The following is an 18,494-nucleotide window of genomic DNA, read 5'->3' as shown; positions in this document are numbered from 1 at the left end:
TTCTTTTGATAAGGTCTGTTGAAGTGAATATTTAAAAAGTGACCACTGGTCAGGCCGACTGTCTAGGATGTAGTGGCTCTACCTAGTTCAGCCACCCTGTTCCATGGCCAGAGGCCACGTGCACACTGAGGATAGAAATGGCCATCCGGAGACACCAGCCCTACCACGCACAAGACGCCAGAGTGGGAGATGTCTATGCCAATCTTCCATGCTGTCTTTGCAAGATTGGACAGTGCCCAGACCATCCCGCCATTCATGTGGGCCTGGTAAGAAAATGAGACTAATGCTTAAGATTAATCAAAGGCTTTAGTAATACTCAATAACAATTTGCCTAAAGAGAGTTGTTTCCCAATTACCTTACCTAAATAAAATTTGTTACCCACGACTGCTCTCCATACCCTCATGGCTCTCCATGGTTCCTACATCTCCACCCTCCATAGTGCCTCTTCTTTCTTTTCCTCTTCTTCCTTTCCTCTCCCTCTTCCTCTACCTCTTCACTCACCTTAGCTCCTCCTACAAAGACTGCCACCTATGTTCAGGGACATTGTCTACAAAAAATGAGGTAGAAAATTTAAGCCCTTCTAATAAAGGGAGTCCTCCATTTTGAGCTGAGTTCCACTCAGATTTGGGGGACTGCAACCTTCACACATGTTTCCAACAACCTTGATTTTTTTAAACCATCGATCTTGGCTATGAGTGAAACTGTACCAAATACTGGAAGCTGATTCAAAATACATACAGCCTAGGACCCTGCCCAGCTCTCTAGGTGGCTGTTCCATAACTGGCTGTGTAAAGGTGCCTTCTAAAGGTCATTCTATTTTACTATCAGTTAAGCATTTTTATGGTAACAAGGACTATGATATTAATGGTAATTAATACCATTAGAATCCATGATCATTGGCCCACTGTCTCACTTCTCTGCTGTGAAATGAGTTCCTTGGTCAAAAGCAATACTGTGTGGAATGTGATTGTGGTGAATGAGACACTCAGTGTGTCCATGGATCGTGGATTTGGCAGAAGCAATATGTGCATGAAAGACAAAATCATAAGCAGAATATGTATCTATTCCAGGAAGTAGAAAGCTTTGTCCTTTGCCCAAGAGAAAAGATCCGAGATGTAGTCAACCTGCCACCAAGTCACTGGTTGCGCAACCCAGGATATAGTTCCATATCTAGGGCTCAGTGTTGGTCTCTGCTGCTGGTAGATCCGGCACTCACCAGCAGATGTGGCCATGTCAGGCTTGGTGAGAAGACAACACTACTGTTGTATCCATGCATAAACCCTGCTGCATCCACCATGTCCACTATGTTCATGGTCCCATTGGAAAATGACAAATATAGCTGGGGACACGGTTGACGTCCCACAGAATAGATCTCCCTAACTACTTGGTTACTGAGTGTATACTCAGCTGAACTTAACCTTTACATCAGTATTTACATGGGACATAAGTATCTTTACATCTTTTGACCATTGTGAGAGATCTATTCACATACTTCTTCCTTTTATGTCTTTCTCAACAATATTCTAATTGTTCTGTTTCCAAGTCTCTGACAGTTAAGCCACCCCACTGTTTATAGCTGATGATTCAGTGAATGATCACACATTTCCAAACAAATGCATGAGCATGACTACTGAATGAAGCTCTGAACTATGGTGATTTTCCTTTACTCATGCTTTTCAGGATTTCCCAGAATCATGTTTTCATGCTGCAGTTGTTTATTTTTGGATGGGGCCTGCATAACAGGCAGAACCCTTAGTAAAGCAGGGCCTAGTTATTTCTTCCTTAGTCACTTGATGATAGGGCCTGTACCAGAAATTCCTAGGTGCATGTATAATACCAGGGGCATTGTACAGGAATAGAAACTAGGCTTCTAGGCAACTCAGGTACCTAGCATTAGTTTCCAAGTTGCCCTCTCCCAAGCAATACCCAAGCCTAACTTCACTCTCTAGGCTAATCACAAACAAAACTAGAGTTTCCAAGTTACACCCTCAACAATACCAGGGTCTCCAGGTTATTCCCCCAACAACCCTGCATTCAGGTTACAAGACTGTGTCTAACAACCACTAATGCAGATGTGATGTTAAGTTTATTAGGTGACTCCCAGCACCACCCAATTATGTTAAAGGCCACAGCAGCTTTCCAATTAGATGCTTGCACACAACCTTCCTATTGCAAGAGACATTTAAAATGGCAGCAATCAGGCTTTTCTTAATCCCATGCCATGTTCTTGACTAGCCTAGGCCTGTGGCCAGAATTGGCTGTGGCTGTACCCCCCACTGCACAGCTCAAGCAGTCTGCTCAGGTGGTCAGAGACACCAGCCCTGCTACCCACAGGATGCCAGCATGGGAGATGGCTCTGCCAATGCTTAGGTTATCCAAAGGCTCTCTATGTTTGGCAATGCTCAATAACAAGATGCCAAAACAATCAGAGGTGTAATCCAGTACCCAATCTAGATATACCAACTCCCTTTTTGGTGCTAGAGACACAGGCACTTCTGCTTCTATGTTCTTCCTCTCTCATGTCACCTTCCCCTAGCTCTTCCTCTTCCTCTTCTGACTCCCCCCACCTTAGCTCCTCCTACAATTCCCCACTTGCTGCTTACAATAAATCCTTTTCCCCTAGACATATGGGGTTCCACCATCACCAAAACAGTCTTGGTTGATGCTGGTGCATTGGGGAATTGGGGATGGGGGCAAGCTAGGTCAAATAGAATAAAGACCCTCCTGTGATTTGCATCAGATTGGCTCCTGTGTATGTCTTTTGGGGGATCACTAACATTTCCTTGGCACTACATGTTCAATTTCTACTAAGATGGTGTTGCTGACCTCTCCACTCCATGCTTGGCGGCCAAAGCTGCCACTGTGGTCTGTGGGTCAGGGTCTAGTGAGAGAGAGAGAGAGAGAGAGAGAGAGAGAGAGAGAGAGAGAGAGAGAATATAAAGGGGAAGAGATGCGAAGAATGGAGACAAGACAAAGGTTCTGATCAAGTCTCTAGTCTCCTTTATTGAAGGGAAATCTGGGGTATTTATACACTTTTGCCACGTGCCTTGTAGGCTAGTGGATATCACGTGCCTTGCAGGTGTTGATATGATGTAAGCCTTACAGGCATGGCTACCACGTGCACCTTGCAGCTGGGGGCAGTAAACAGCAGAACAAAATATGTGGGATATCAGAGTGTGCTTCAGCTGTTGTAGGCTGTTGAAAAAACAAGTCTCATGTCAGGGTATGTGGGTCAAGATGGCTGCAAAGCTGATAGCCGCTTTCTGCTAAAAGTCAGCTCCCAACAAGATGGAGTAGCAGGTGAAGATATTTTTTTCCAAGGAAAAATAGTTGGATAGAGTTGATGGTAGAGCCTTGCTCCAATATTCATAATCTATGATTCACAATAAACACCTGCCAAAGGCTCCAAACAACATTCCTATCTAACCATGAAACTGGTAGCACAGCCTGCACAGCAGCCTGGTCCTGTTACAGACCCTTCTCCTGGTTTTGGCACCCAACAAAAAGCTAGCAGCTTTCTGAGCTACTTGATATACTGTCTGGTGTAACACACACAAGTGAGGAGTGTGCTGTCTCCAGGATCCTAATTGGTCAGTAAATGTTCTGCTTCTTTCTATGCAGTGTGATTGGTCAGGTGCACTGACTTATCTTTCAAATTAGAATTAATATCTCTGAAAAACCTATGGCACTAGATTCCTAAGCAATTCAATAAATTAGAAGACTACTTCCCAGTAGTGGTGGCTCACACCTTTAATCCCAACACTTGGGAGGCAGAGGCAGGTAAATTTCTGAGTTTGAGGCCAGCCTGGTCTACAGAGTGAGTTCCAGGACAGCCAGGCTTACACAGAAAAACCCTGTCTCAAAAAACCAAAAAAGAAAAAAAAAGAATACTAAGTTTTGGTTGGATTTATTTTCTGTTCTCTGGTGCCCTTATGGGTTTGCAGTGAGTATAATTTGGTTGACACCTCATGTGCCCTAGGTCAGTTCTACATAATGTGCACTTTAGAGCACTAATATCATATTTTATGGAAGACATAGATGATCAAGATTCTTTCTAACTAAGTTAATGACACAGAAAATGATGAAATACAGATGCAAATAGAAAACCCAAAGGCTAAAGTAAACTATATTTTCTCCACACAGAGAGTTATTTTAATATATTATTATTGATTCTACATATTTCCCAATGCTGTTATACACAGCATTGTATTAATATTGTATTAATATTGTATTCATATAGTAATGTGAAAATATTAATTAGAAAGATATATGTACATATGAATGGATGCATATAACATATTTTTACATCTCCTTTGGATGAACATATTTGAGGTGGAAGTGAGACTGGGTTTAATTTAGCTTAGGCTAGCCTCAAATTCATTACATAGCTGAGCTATATCTTGGCCTTATGATCATTAAGCTGTGTCTGTTGGGTTCTGAGATCTTAGGCATGGCGACCCCAGGGAGCAGCCCCTTGTGTTTCAGCTTCAACATCTAATAATGGTTACTGGAACAATCCCTTTCTTTCATCTTCTTTGAGGAAAAGGTGTCTGAAAGCACAGTGTGACATTTTCCAGAAAGAACAAGAGCCAGGACTACTGAGTATCCTCTATCATCTTACTTTCCATTACATTTCAATCACTGGACACAAACTGTAATAACAGCCATTTTGTTGTGGTTAAATATTATTTGGGAGTTTCTTACCCCACTTAAATCATAGAGTTACCAAATAAAAGACACAAAAGACTTTGTATTTACAATAAGCAGTAAAGCAACAGATTTGGGCAGATATCAACCCTCTATTCCTATTTTGTCTATTTCCCTGTTAATATCTGTGAGATATCATGGGCCATGTTCTCCCTAGGCTGTTCATACTCCCAGGCCAGACCTACTGGCCATGCACTCACACTCAACCTACCCCATGGTGCCTTCTTTCTTCTCCCTCCTCTCTCTCCTTCATGGTCTCTTCCCCAGACACTCAGCCTGGGACCTGAAGCACCATCTACCTTTCTTCTCCCCAGCTTCAGGCTTTGGCATCTTTATTAAGCAATCATGGAAGTCAGGAAAGAAATGTAGAAATGATGAAATTACAGTCCCAAAAATTATTGTACAAAGTTGAACCAGGCTTTATGGCCATGTGTCCAGAGTCTAGGATCTTGTATTAGAGCACATCAAATATTATTTTACCTTTTTCTCTCAGGCTGAACATTTTAAACATAGAAAAAAATAGTCTTTGTAAACAGGGCCATATCATGATACCCAGATTTCCTATTTTGGTTGAACTAGTGTAACTAGTGTAAATTGATTTAACATAAGTTCAGTTTTTTAATCCAGATTCTTGATTGCCTAGTGTGCAAGAAATTACCAATCAGGGCATTTATTGATCATCTAAAATTAATTGACTCACAACTCCTTGCTAATATTGATCACTGTCAATTCAGGGAAGCTTTCACCCTCTTTTTCCACCCCTTTGTGTACTGTGAGTAACCCGGCTTCAAAGGTGGTCATAGAACTAGATTCTTGCACAGGCCTCTCTTCATTTCAAGACCCAAGAAAAGTGAGAGAGGTTGTAGGAAACTCACTCAGTGTTTTATTTTTGTTTTGCAGTGACCAGTCAAGGATCAGTCTGGAAGAGTTGGAAGACACTCTTTTCATCACTGAGAAGCAGAGAAAGAATTGATGCTCAAAATAATTCTCAATCACATACAAAGAGGCAGGCCTCAGCTACAGGCAACATTCCAATGACAAAAAATAAATAATCAGCAGGAGTTGAAAAAAATGAAAAGAAATTCTTAATGACTTGGAATTGAACGGGAATGAAAACAAAAAGGAGAATATAGCAGTGTTGCATTTGAAATCAATAATTGACGTTTAAAACAAATACATATAGAATGAATTAGGTAGTCTTCTTTCTGTTTCTATTTTGTGGAATAATCCAACGTGGTCTTAGCTCTTCTTTAAAAGTCTGGTAGCATGCTGCACTAAAACTACCTAGCCCTTGCCTTTTTGGGATAGCAGGTTTATAATATCTGCTTTGATTTCATTAGGGGTTATACTACAGTTTATATAATTTACCTGATCTTGATTTAATTTGGGTTTATAGCATCTGTCTAGATAATTATCCATTTTTCTGGCTACAAATTTCATTTAGATTTTCCAGTTTCTAGAAAGAACTAATGATTTTTACAAGTTTCCTGAGTTTCTCTCATTATGTCTCCCTTTTCCTTTCTGATTTTGTTAATTTGGATACTGTCTCTGTGCCCTCTGGTTAGTCTGGCTAAGTGTTTTTCTATCTTGTTGATTTTGTCAAAGAACCAACTCTTGGTTTTGTTGAGTCTCTGTACTGTCCTCTTTGTTTGTAATTGGTTCATTTCTGCCCTGAGTTTGATTATTTCCTGGTGTCTATGTCTCCTAGGTGTGTTTGCTTCTTTTTGTTCTAAAGCTTTCTGGTGTGCTGTTAAGTTGCTTGTGTAGGATCTCTCTGGTATGTTTATGAGGCCACTTAGAGCTGTGAATTTTTGTCTCACCACTGTTTTCACTGTGTCCCATAAGTTTGGGTATGCTGTGTCTTCATTCTCATTGAATTCTAGAGTATAGTCTTTTATGTCTTTCTTTATTTATTTCCTGAGCAAGTTATCATTGTATAGGAAGTTGTTCAATATGTGGCTTTCTGATGTTTTTGTTATTATTGAAGTCCAGATTATTTTGTACTGATTTCATAGTATGCATGAGAATATGTCAGTTTTCTTGTATCTGTTGAGGCTTCATTTGTGACAGATTTTTTTTTGTTTTTTGTTTTTTTTTTTTTTTTAGAGACAGTGTTTCTCTGTGTAGCCCTGGCTGTCCTGGAACTCACTCTGTAAACCAGGCTGGCTGGAACTCAGGAATCCACCTGCCTCTGCCTCCCAAGTGCTGGGATTAAAAAAGTGTACCAGCATTGCCCGACGATTTGTGACAGATTACATGGTCAATTTTGGAGAAGATACCATGAGGTATCTTCTTAATATCTATCTATCTATCTATCTATCTATCTATCATCTATCATCTATCTATATTATTGTAGGGTAAAATGTTTCATATGGAAGAGTCAGAGGAAAACTCAAGGAGTTGAGAGGATGGCAACCCCATTGGAAGAACAACAGTGTCAACTAACCTGGACACATCAGGGCTTTCAGAGTCTTAGCCAAAAACCAAGGGGCACAGAGGGGATAATTCAGGGCCTTGGGCATATCTGCAGCCAAAATGGGAGAGGATGCACTTAACCCTGTAAAAGCTTGATGCCCTAGGGAAAAGGGAAGCTAGTGGAGGTGAGATCCTGGAGGGTGGGTGGGTGGGAGAGAAACCTCTCAAAGTCAACAGGGAAGAACATTGGGAGAAGACCTCAGGGAAGAGGGACCAGGAAAGGGGGCAATGTTGGAATATAAAACATTTTTTAAAATTTAATTAAATTTTTTTTTAAAAAGTAATTGAAAAAATATACATCTACATTGAGTTTGAAAAAGAGCAGATAGATTGTTTCCTGGCAGAAAAATTGGCATTAATTTATTATTCTTTGACCTGGCTGCTATGTGCAATGTTAGCTTCTATGATGTGTAACATGACACACACAGCTACAGCCAATGGCCTATGTTTCAATCATCTGACCTGACTTAACATTGAAAGTGCATTGGACATGTCTTCAAAGATGGAAATTCAATATTCCTTGGATTATGCAAAAGTTCATAAATTATAAACATATTAATCTAGTTTGTCTTCATTCATTCACCTGACATAAATAAATTAGAAAATTTATTAAATTTTAATTTAGAAAATTATTACCCTATCACCATCTGGTCTTTCTTTTTGTAATGGTGACTCCAGGGTTAGTGACTGGAAGCGATGTTATTAAAACCATAATCTCAACAAAGTAACTTATTTAAAAAGTGCTTCATTTGCCTCCCTGCCCAATTTAAGGAGAAAAAACAACCATGGCATTAATCAAACATTGGGTTAAAAGTAAGCTGAATACTTCATGGAATCTATCATGGAGCCTATGGTGGGTCCCACCATAAATTTCACTGTGTGAACACAAACTATAGTATATAAAGTACATTGACATAAAATAGACCTTTTCACTTCCAGAAGTTATAGGCACATTCCATTACCTGATGTTGGTACTTGATTCTGTAATAAGGACTAACATTTATCACGCTCTGGTGAATGATCCTGAGCCCATTTATATTGCCAAAGAAGGTCTTAAATATTCTAACATAGCTGAAGTACTAGAAAAAGGTTTTGAAACCAACTGTATGAAGATAATAGAGGTCCTTAAAGTAGAATTGATGAAATCACTTTAAAAAATTGAGGAAAGCACAAACAATTGGAGGAAATCAATAAATACCTCAAGGACAGCCAGGAAAACACAAACAAAAAAGTGGAGGAAACCAACCAATCTTATAAATAAGGCCAAGAAAAACAAACCAAGATTAAAAGGAAACAAAACTGTTTAATACCTAAAAGTACAAACAGAAACAATAACAAAAACACAAAGTGAAGGAATGATGAAAACAAAAGTTTAGGACAGGAAAAAAAACTATGGAGGCAAAATTTACAAACACAATACAGAGATGAAAGAAAAATCTCAAGCATTGAAGATTACAATAAATATCCCACAATGAAAATGTTAAATCTAACACTTCCTGACATAAAATATCCAGAAAATCTAGGACATTGTTAAAGACTACTAGGACTAAAGAAAGGAAAATATTAGATCAAATGCTCATATTTGAAAACATTGATGGCAAAATCTTAGAAGAAAAATTTTCTAACATAAGGAGGGAGGAACCTATCAAAGTAAAAGAATCATCAAAACACCAACAGAATGAACCATAAAATGATCTGTCTTTCCTGTATAATAATCAAATCATCCAGTACAAAGAAAGAATACTAAAAGCTGCAAAGATCAAAAGCCAAGATCCATATCAATAAGGATCTATTAAAACTGTAGATGGCCTCTCACTGGATTCTGTAAACATAAGAAGGGCTTGGACATATATGCAGCAGAAGCTACAGATGCCCAGATGATTATATGTAGAAAAAAAGCTGGCCAGGCAGTGGTGGTGCATGCCTTTGATTCCAGCACTTGGGAGGCAGAGGCAGGCAAGGATTTCTGAGTTGGAGGCCAGCCTGGTCTACAGAGTGAGTTCCAGGCAACCAGGGCTACACAGAGAATCCCTGTCTAAAAAAAAATGGAAAAAAAAACCTTAATCGCTATTAATGGAAAAAATCAGATAATCCATGCTAAAGTCAAATTTAAACAATATCTATCTACACATACAAACTTACACAAAGTTATATACAAAGAATCCAACCCAAGGAAGTCAACAATACACATGAAAACACAGGTAGTAAATAATCTTGTATTTTCTGCAAAAGAAAGAAAAGCACACAAATACCCCAACACCAGCACCAGCAGCAGCAACAACAACAACAAAATACAATAAGTTAACAATCACTGTTCATTGACTCCCTCAGTATCAATCAATGACCACAGTTCACCAATAAAAAGACAAAGGCTAACCAAATAGATGCTAATAAAATCTATCCTTCAATTGCTGACAAGAAATACAGCTCAACATCAAGAATAGGCATTAATTCAGGGTAAAGGAATGTAAAAATATATTTCAAGCAAATGGACCAAAGGAGCAAGCTGGTGTGGTCATTTTAAAATGTAGCAAAATAAATATTAAACAAAATTAATCAAAAAAATTGGAGAAAGACACTACAAATTCCTTAAAGGAAAAAACAATCACCAAAGATGCCATTTCAAGTTTTAACATCTATGCCTTAAACACATGGTCGCCAACCTTCGTTAAAGAAAGTGTTTTAATCCTAAAATCACATAACACTTATTCACTTATATTCCAAGATTTAAATACCCCATTCTCACCAGTGGACAAATTCTCCAGACACCTCTACCCTCCAAAAAAAGAGAAATATTCCAGCTAACTGACAACATGCACATGAGTCCAGCTGATACTTAGAGAACATTCTACTGAAATATAGGAGAATATGCCTTCTGCTCAGCACCTCATAAAACTTACTTGTAAACTGAACACATATTCAGACACAATGCCAACCTGAATACATACAAGAAAACTGAAATAACACCATGAATACTATCAGACCACCATGGATTACAGCTGGATATCAACAAAACCAGAAAGATCACAAAGCTTACAAACTCATGGAAGCTGAACACCTCACTGTGAATGAAAAATAGCTTAAGACAAACATAGAGGTAGACATTTGAGACGTTCTAGAATTCAATGCAAGTGAAGATGAAACTTGCACAATTTTACAAAATATAAAGAAATGAAACTGGTTCTAAGATGAAGGGTCATAGCAAAAATGCCCTACATGAAAAATCTGGAGAGCTCTCATACGGACAATTCAACAGCATGCTTTAAATTCTAGAACAGAAACAAGTGAGCAATGAAAAAAGGATTAGATATCAGTAAATTATCAAATTGGGGACTGAAATCAACAAAATAGAAAGAGAAGAATGCAAAAAATTAATGAAACATGGAATTGGTCCTTTGAGCCATTTTTAGATAAGATAGTCAAACCCTTAGTAAGAGATGGAGAATATCCAAATTAATGAAATCTAAAATAAAAGTGGTGACAACATAACAGACAATGAAGAAATCTAAAGAATGGTAATGACATAGTTTTAAAAAGCCTCAACTCCCTCTAAGTGGAATTACTAAAAATAATGGAAAATTTCCTCAATAGGTTCCTATTACCAAAGTTAAATCAAACTAAGGGGAAACAACTTAAACTGCCTAAACATCCAGAAAAAGAGAAGTCATTACAAGTCTGCCACCAAAAAAAGCCCAGGGCCATGAATTTTAGGGTAGAATCCTACCAGACTTCCAAAGAGGAGTTCATGAGAATACTCCTCAAAGTAGTCAACAATATAGAAAAAAAAAGAAACTTTAGCCAATTTGTTTTGTGAACCCATGGTTACTCAAATATCCAGTCATATAAAGACTCAGTAACAAATGAGAATTATAGACCAAGGATCAGATTCAACCACAACACTGGAGGCACTCATTACAAAACTTATCTTGTCTAAGAGAAATGCAGAGGTAAAGCTGGAGCAGAGACTGAAGGAATAGACAATGAAAACTCTTTAAATTGGAGACACACATTATAGACAAGCTCCAATCTATGACATTATTAAGGATACTCTGTTATGCTCCCACACAGAAGCCTTGCATAATTATCCATTGAGAGGCTCCACTCAGCAGCTGACTGAAGAAGAAGAGGATATTCACAGTCAAAAATTACATAGAACTTGGTAACTTTGATGGTAGAGTTGGGGAAAGGATTTAAGGTTCTGAAGAGGATAGGAACTCCACAGGAAGACCAAAAGGCACAACTAACCTTGATCCTTGGGGACATTCAGAGACTGAGTCACAAACAATAACATACAGAGACTGGAAAAAAGACCATGGTCCATAAGTAGAAGATGTGCAGCTCAGTCTTCATGATGGTCCTCCAACTACTGTAGCAGGAGCTGTCCCTAAAGCTGCTGTCTGTCACTGGAATCTGTTCCTTTAACTGGGCTGCCACATCTGGCCTCAGTGGAGACGATGCACCTAACCCAATAGAGACTTGATACACCATCATGGGTAGCCAGGTACCCACACCCTCTCAAGGGACAAATAGGCGATATAGGAGGGACTCTTTGAAGGCAGGTGACCTAGAGTAGGGACTCTACTAAGTTCATAGCCATTTTATTTATAACAACTTGAAAATGGAAAGAATCCAGATGCCCCTCAACCAAAATATGAATATAGAAAATGTGGTTAATTTACAAAAGGAAAAACTATTTAGCTGTTAAATACAAGAGCATCTTGAATTTTGTAGGCGTATGGATACAGCTAGAAACTATCATTCAGAGTTAGGTAACCCAGACCTAAAAGCACATGCATGTACGTACTCACCTACAAATGTATAACAACCACTAAGTAGAGGAAACCCACACTACACTTCATAGACCCAAAGAAGCTACACAAGGAAAAAGGCCCAAATGAACATGGTTGAATCTCACTCAAAAGGGGGAATAAAGCAATAAAAGAAAACATATGAAAGAGAGAAAACCGGATGTTCGAGCAGATAAGAAAAAGGAATGGGAGAGAACCAGGAACAGGTGTGGTGAGAGACAACAGAGGGCCAGAGGGGGAAAATTAATCAAAATCTGCAGCTGGCTGGGGGGAGGGGGTAAATTTAGGATGTGTCAGAGACCACAAATTGGAGGACGACAAGGAGTCTATGGTTGATCTTAGCTGAGATGCATAGCAGTTAGATATGGATGCAGAAGAGACCACATATGCAGTCAGGCAGGACCTCCAGTGGGGAGTTAGAGACACCAACCAATCCAAATACCTTTCTACCCAAAATTTGACCTGTCCACAAGAATATAATCTACAACATAGATTCCGTACAACAGCAAAATAACCCTTTGATACCATTTTGTTGTTGTTGCTGTTCTAACTTGCTACTCTGCTGCTGTGATTGAATAATCTAAGCAAAAGCATCTCAGGTAATAAGTGGTTGTTGTATATGGTTCTGTCAGATCACAATCCATCATTTGGGAGCTTAGATTAGAAACTGAAGGCAAAAGGCATGGACAAACACTGTCTCCTGGCTTGTCCTCTTGCTTGGTCACTGTCTCATGCTCAGCCTGCTCTCTCATCCAGCACTGGCCTATTTGCTTAGGGATATTGTCAGCCTCAGTGGAAGAGCCTTCCTAATCAATCATCAACACTGTCTCTCACAGACATAGAAACCAGCCATTCAGATGAGGGCACACCCTCGACTGAGGCTCCTTCAGATGACTGTAGCTATGAAATGTTGAAAATTTAAGACAACTATGACACAGACACAATAATAAATGAGGAAGTTGTAACAACCGAAAATGAATGAGCTAACCATATCAATCACAAGGGCTCTGCCACCACAAGAGGGAGTTGGAGTTGTGGCTGAGTAAGGACAAAATAGAAAGGGCACCTGGCTCAAAGCACTGTAATTGGGGGCTCAGAGGATGTGCTGACCTGGGGTGAGTTTCTTTAACCCTGGGTTCCCAGGCCAGTGCTACCAAAGAGGTGGCTAAAACAGCTGGAAGGTAGACAGAAAGGTAGATTGTCCCACACAATTGGAAATGGCCACCAACAAGACAAGACCTCTTGTCCAAGGAAGATATGCTAATTTTGTGAGACTTGATGAAGAATGACCTTCCATCTTATGACAGCTCCAAGTTCAAAACTATAGTCACTTATGAACTGGGCAGAGGGTAGTTCAGGAGGTGGAAAATGAGGTCTTTGTCTTTCTACCCTTTAAAATAAGGTAGGCAAAGCCTGATTTTGCCCTGGATGCTATCTCGAAGAACTCTCTGTCATGGACTAGTCAATGGGTCTAGGTCCTGTTGTCAAGAAGGATTTAACCCAAGGTGTGTGGCTAGAAACTAAATTTACTAGGGTGGAGTCTGTCTAATTTCTTCAGTCAGAGAATAACAAATTACAACACACATAACAGACAGCCACAAGGGGGCGGTAGAGGCTACCCAGCACATTCCTCCACTTGGACAAATGAGAAAATGAAGAAAGGATGGCAGCTGTGAGCCCTGTAGCAGGGCTCCAAGTCTGCTCTAACCTTCCCAGAAATTAAGACCAGAGAAACACCATCCACTATACCAGACTCTGGAACATCTTTGAAGCACTTGGGGGCTGCGACTCTCCAGCGTATCCACTGTAGCAGGGTTCCAGGTTCAATTTAGTCATCTCCCTCCACATATACTCAAGAAAAACCTGAAAACCAAGGCACACAGACTCATATCTGGCAGACAAGCCACTGACACAGAAACAATGGTGGATATTAAAAACCGGCCTTTCATTCCTTAAGTTGGGAGTCCTGGGTGTCTTGGGGTTCTAGTCAATGCACTAAGATGTTATGTCCAAGTCACAGAGACCCCAACAACCAACAAGGAGCCTATTGCAATGCAAACACATGGAGGTCTTTATTATGAGCTCTGTAATAAGGATGCTTGCCAGTCATCCTCACATGAGATCAAAACTGACTGACCAGGTCTAGGGGTACTGGGTATTTATTGCAGTTACAGTAAAATTGGAACATTAACATAAAGGTCAGCAGCTTAATATTTTAAAAATTACATGACTGGCATAATCTGCAGGAACCAATCAAAGGGGCAAAATCATCTGACAACCATGATGGGTAGGCTAACTTTTTCACTGTAAGGTATATTAGTTATCTATACCCTTCAGTTGTACCTTGACTGGCTGTTGACAAGGGAGGTTTGTCATAGAATGTTTGTTCAAATGGACTTTGTGCATTCTCAAAAAAAAAAACTGATTGGGCTTTACAAACTCATCTTTGTGCCTGAGGTCCTAATTATTGAAAGATGCTCCTGTTCAAGCACAAGCCATGCATGGCAGTAGAAAAGGTAGTTTGTCCAAAAATCTACCTCACTATCTGTTACTGCACTCTCTGGAACTGTTTTCCTGAGCAGGTACCCCACAGCTCTGGAATTTCAAAATATTAGGGTTTCAAAGGTAACTTCAATATTACAGCTTCTTGTTCCAGTATCTGGGATCCACACATGATCAATTGCACTCCTCAAAAGAGATTGGGTCTCTCTCCAGCTCTTCCATCTATAGCACTCTAGGTTCTGCTTGACTCCACTTTACTGCTTCTGCTGTTCTCTCTGCTCATCCCATGGGACTGACATCTTCAATATGCTGGGTTCTTCCCCTGCAACTAGGATTCACTGCGTTCCTGTCATACACTCCCTTCATGGTGCCAAGCCCTTAGCTGCTCTGCATGAGATTCATTTATGCTTAAAAACCAATACCACCTGGGTGATTCTCACACATGATCGACTGCGGGTGTACAACAAAGGAACAACCTTGGCTATCTCTGGAACACAGCTTCTTTGTCCTCTCAGAAAACACTCACCAGAAGATTTCACCTCAGTGGTGCTGGTTTCTTCTTCATCACCACTAATTTTCTAACTACAGCCAACCAGCATCAATTGTCATCCCTTCTATTCTTCCCTCTAAAGCAGAGCCACATGAACAAAGCTGCTGAGTTCCTCTGCCTGCTGAGGCTGGAACATGGCCCCTTCTATTACATCATCACCAGATTTCTATTTTTCAACAACTTCACTGCCTAAGCTCGGCTGTCCTTGAACTTGCTCAGTAGATTAACCTTGAACTCAGATCTGCATGGCTCTGTCTCCTGAATGCTGGGTAATACTCGTGTAACACTTTGCCTGTACCTAAGCTTTTCATTACCTAAAACTTGTTCTGTACCAGGAAGACCTGAATAAGAGATCTGCTTGATGCTCATCTTTTGGGATTTAAGGTGTGTACCACCATGCCTATACTTAAGTATTTTATTTTAGGTTTTAAAATGAAAGCCCAGAATAGTAATCACAGTCCATCGATGGTCAGTTTCACACATACTGGTGACCCTTATGTCCACATGAAAATGATAACCAGGTGATAATTTAAAGATATAAAAATTTATAAAGGGTATGAAAAGTTGTTATGACCCCCTAGAGCTGAGCCAAGAATGTAGGCCAACTGGTTCACTAGCTCCAGCTTCCAGGAACTGACTGACCACAAAAATACAGGTCAGCTGGGTCATTCTGGGAACTGGCTGACCACAAAGTAGATGGTTGAGCAAGATTCAATTCCTGAGACAAACATGTACAAGATGTTTCCCACATGACCTACTGAATGATGGGCTGGAACTTTCCACTATTTTTATGATACCCTTCCTTGGTTTCCCCCTCAACCCCCTGGTTTGTGGTTTTTTCCTTTTAATACCCTTCTCCCCCTGGCCTCGGAGTCAACACTCCTCATTATGAGTCTCGACTTCAGCCTGGCTGATTCCTGAAATAAAGCCTCTTGTGTCTTGTGAGTTATTGAGTGGTTGCAATATCCCGAGACTAGAGTGAGGGTCTCCCCTCCTGAGGGTCTTTCAATAATAACACCCAACACGATACAGTTCTCCTTTATACAAGTCTGGGGGTGTGTACATAGGTCTGCCAGCCAGTAACTGGAGGCAGCCCCAGGCATACACCTGCCTCAGATTCATGGGCAATCTGGGGCCTCCGCTTCCACCGGCTGGCTACCACCAGCCAGCCATGGTACCTGGAGGCTCCAGTCATCTCCCCGGTCTGCAGCGGCCCGGCGGGCGATCTGATTGCGTCGCGCGGTCTGTGACGTCAGAAGGAGTTCTCCGATGCCACCGGGACAGCAGTGTGCCTCCCAGATTGCAGCGATGGTGGCAGCAGCGGCAGCAGAGGTCTCCAGGCACAGTCTCTTGGCTTTCCGTGAAGTCAATCTGTGGGGATCTCCAAACACCACGGGAATGAGCCAGGCCCAAGCCTTCATGGGAAATGTAGTCTCTGGCCGGCCGCCATCTTACTTTTCATCCCGGCATCATGGGATATGTAGTTTGAAGGCCAGTCGCCATCTTGGCATGAGTCCTTATGGGAAATGTAGTCTCTGGCTGGCCGCCATATCTGCATAGCCCAGGCTGTCCTCACTCTGTACACCAAGCTGGCATCGAACTCAGAAATTTGCCTGCCTCTGCCTCCCAAGTGCTGGGATTAAAGGCATGTGCCATCAATTATTGATCATTATGGCTATTGATTATTATTGCTTATTGATTATTGATCAGCATTGACTGCTGGTTATCGATTATTGATTATCATGTTTATTGATCACTTTTGGTTATTGACTAGTGTTGATTATTGGTACTTGATTAGTATTGATTATTGATTAGCATGATTATTGATCATTATTCCATCACTGTCATCCCCCTGCCTCTCCCTTCTAAGTGCCAGGTTTAAAGGTGTGCACTACCACTGCCGGATATGCCTGTCTTCTTAATGTATACTATAAAAGACAAAAGGATTTGGACACATGTGCTGCAGAGTCAGAAAAACCACCTGTGTTTCTACAAGAAAGCAACTGGTCCAAATGTTTTGGGCAGATTCAGAATCAGCCATGACAGTGACGTTACTCAGAGGTCACCTCCTGATCTAACAAGTGAGGAGCATCACCAGGGACCTCACAGGTGGTCACATCTGGCTGATGCTTCCCATGCAGCCCCAGAGAGGACCCAGCACCCCAGCTCCCACTGCTCAGCCACCTGGCCCTACCCATTGTGGGCAGTGGTCCTGTACTCACCATGACTTGATTTCAGAGCTTCCCTGAGGTCTCCACACAGCACCCGACAGCAGAGCTCAGAGCAGGGCACAGATGACCACTCAAGCCTGCACAACCAACTCCTCGAACTTGCAGAATGATACCAGGAAGTACTTGCCTCCTTGTCTGATTGGCAGGTCTGCTTGGAAGCATTGATTGGCCAGTGAGTCAAGTTTAAAGTTTAAAGTGAGCTTCCAGACCAGGGTCAGATATTTTCCAATGCTCAGGAGGGGTTTACACCCAACTAGCATTTGATTCTGTCTTCAAAGAGGAATTTCACACCACCCAGCCCTGGGGGAGAACCCACCATTCCAGCTCTGGCTGTTCTGCTGCCTGCTCCTCAGCACTTAGAGCAATGATCCTTCACCTACCAGGACCTGACTCCAGACCTTACCTGAGCTTTCCTCACAACACTTGCCTTCTTCTTCCTGTAATCAAGGTGAACAGCTTCCATAGCTCAGTACTCAGTGTGCAGTGGAGGTATTAATTTGCCCACAAGTGGAAGGATTTCCCGGCTATTTCTTAGCATTCTGTCCAAACTCCACCCCAGTTACCTGGCAAGAGCCAGGTATGCTCCTCCCCACAGTTACCTGGCAAGAGCCTGATCCCCTGTAAATGTGGCTGCTTACCCCTTCCTTTCTTTTGATCTCTTGACCTTTTGTTCTCTCTTTCTCTTGCCCTCTTGAGCCCTTCCCTTCCCCCCTCTCTCTGCACATGCTCATGCCCGGCCTGTACTTCTCTATTCTCTGGCTCTCTCTGCATTTCTCTTCCTCTACTACCTTTTTAACTCCCTTCCCCATATTCTGAATAAACTATATTCTATACTATACACTCTTGTGGCAGGTTCCTCAGGGGTAAGAGCTGTCTCATCATGAGGCATGGTCCCTCCTGGGGAAAAATATCTCAGCAGGAGGCATGAGCTTTCCGTTACATCCCCTTCCCCTGCTGGGAGCCAAAACCCCCTTCTGCCTGAGAGCAACTGTCAGGTAAGTAACAGCCTGAGTTAAGGAATACTTTATTTATTGACCTTCTGCCAGGGAGGAAATATTAATCAGATAAGCAACTCGAGCTGAGAAATGTTTTTATTGCCTTCTTGCTTGTGAGAAAATATTTAGATAAGTAATTTTGACTAGGAATTCTTGTGGGCTTAGAGAACTCTGCAATTATGGGATGACCCTGGACTCTGACTGTCAGATGACTTTCCTGCCTGC

At 41.2% G+C, this 18,494-nt stretch overlaps 1 protein-coding gene across 1 annotated transcript in view; it reads right to left on the bottom strand.

Moving 5' to 3' along the window:
- LOC143437275 (uncharacterized) overlaps window positions 1–16,464 on the bottom strand; it is a 33,906-nt gene extending 17,442 nt beyond the window's left edge. The window contains exons 1-2 of the mRNA XM_076922094.1: window positions 16,222–16,464; window positions 13,741–13,854 (exon numbers count right to left, since the gene is read on the bottom strand). Coding sequence (XP_076778209.1) covers window positions 13,741–13,854; window positions 16,222–16,464 — 357 coding nt within the window. The remainder of the gene's footprint in view (window positions 1–13,740; window positions 13,855–16,221) is intronic.
- Between the last annotated feature and the right edge of the window lie 2,030 nt (window positions 16,465–18,494).

This window comes from Arvicanthis niloticus, chromosome Y, assembly GCF_011762505.2.
Source record: "Arvicanthis niloticus isolate mArvNil1 chromosome Y, mArvNil1.pat.X, whole genome shotgun sequence".
In the NCBI taxonomy this organism is placed as follows: domain Eukaryota; kingdom Metazoa; phylum Chordata; class Mammalia; order Rodentia; family Muridae; genus Arvicanthis; species Arvicanthis niloticus.
The sequence above is the reverse complement of the archived record's forward strand: the minus strand, read 5'-3'. Positions and strand labels throughout refer to the sequence as shown.